The sequence below is a fragment of the Aplysia californica genome, unplaced genomic scaffold (assembly GCF_000002075.1).
Source record: "Aplysia californica isolate F4 #8 unplaced genomic scaffold, AplCal3.0 scaffold00152, whole genome shotgun sequence".
Lineage (NCBI taxonomy): Eukaryota > Metazoa > Mollusca > Gastropoda > Aplysiida > Aplysiidae > Aplysia > Aplysia californica.
The window spans coordinates 130837-132045 of NW_004797422.1; the positions used below are offsets into that span (position 1 = coordinate 130837).

General features: G+C 40.7%; 1 protein-coding gene across 1 annotated transcript in view; it reads left to right on the forward strand.

Moving 5' to 3' along the window:
* Positions 1-313, forward strand: part of LOC106011637 (glutamate-gated chloride channel) — a gene marked incomplete at its 3' end in the record, with an annotated part of 18264 nt that extends 17951 nt beyond the window's left edge. The window contains 1 exon segment of the mRNA XM_035969519.1: positions 219-313. Coding sequence (XP_035825412.1) covers positions 219-313 — 95 coding nt within the window.
* Positions 314-1209: the final 896 nt, after the last annotated feature.

A 1209-nucleotide genomic window follows, 5' to 3' on the forward strand; every position in this document is an offset into this window, starting at 1 on the left:
AAGAAGAAGAAGAAGAAGAAGAAGAAGAAGAAGAAGAAGAAGAAGAAGAAGAAAAAAAAGAAGAAGAAGAAGAAGAAGAAGGATTGGATTCGATTTTATACCTAAGCCTGTCTCTCTAAACGAACTAAATTGTGTCGATGGGAGCTTACAACCATTACATAAAAAAAGAAACGACAAGTACATTTTGTTATAATACCCTCAACCTTCAAATTTCTCAGGAGCTGACCATGAGCTTATATCTGCGCCAAGAATGGATTGACCCTCGACTCAGCTACAACGAGACAGAATTACTCAAATCAAGTATTGAAATCAGGTGTGTGATTCCCGGGCTGCTGTTTCTGTCTGTCTTTATTTTTCCTCTCATTAATAATGAAAGATGCCGTGTCGACGTGTTTCTCTTTTCACAATCAGATAAACAGCAGGTGAGTTATTTTACAAGTATAACGTGTCGCCATTCTTTTATTCATTTGGGTAAAAGTCAAGTTGAGACCCCCCCCCCCAAACCGCCCCACCAATCACTACCTATCCTTAAAGTTTCGAACAGTTTGACCCAGTAAACGCTCCGGGTCGCCGTAGGCGTGACAATGGGGTTTCAGCAAATAAGATGTGTTTGTGTGATAGATAGATCTTTTTCTATCCCATGGTTGGGGGCACCATGGGGGCACCACTGCATCTGACAACCAGCTCTCGCCATTGCTTTCCTCATATTGTCACCCATCGTCTTCCCTGTTCTCTCTGTGATGTCCTCCCTTTTCCTTCTCTGCCTTCCTCTCTTTCTCTTTCCTTGTACGGTTCCTTGTACATACAGGGTGATCCAAAAAACCAAAAAACTTTACTTCCTCCATACTTAAGTTTTGCGTTTCAGATTTGAACATAACATTTGAAAGCCAAAAGGAATTTGTCTGGTATGTACTTTAGACAATTCCATTGAATGGTTTTGCTCTATAAGGCGCATTAAAAAAACAACCCGTTTTCAACCTTGTCGCCATTTTCATAGTTTGACGCACCAGTTCGCATTAGGCCTACCACTAAAAGTTGCAACAATCGCGCCATATTGCAAGCTACAGCAGTCTAACAAGTCAACAGAAGTCTGCAGATATTATTTTTACAAATTTTGTTTGCCTGCTGAGATCATGGCTACTTTTAGTAAAGAGCAGAGAGCTTTTTGTATTGATCATTACCTCTCCACAAACTCACCATCCCTGACAT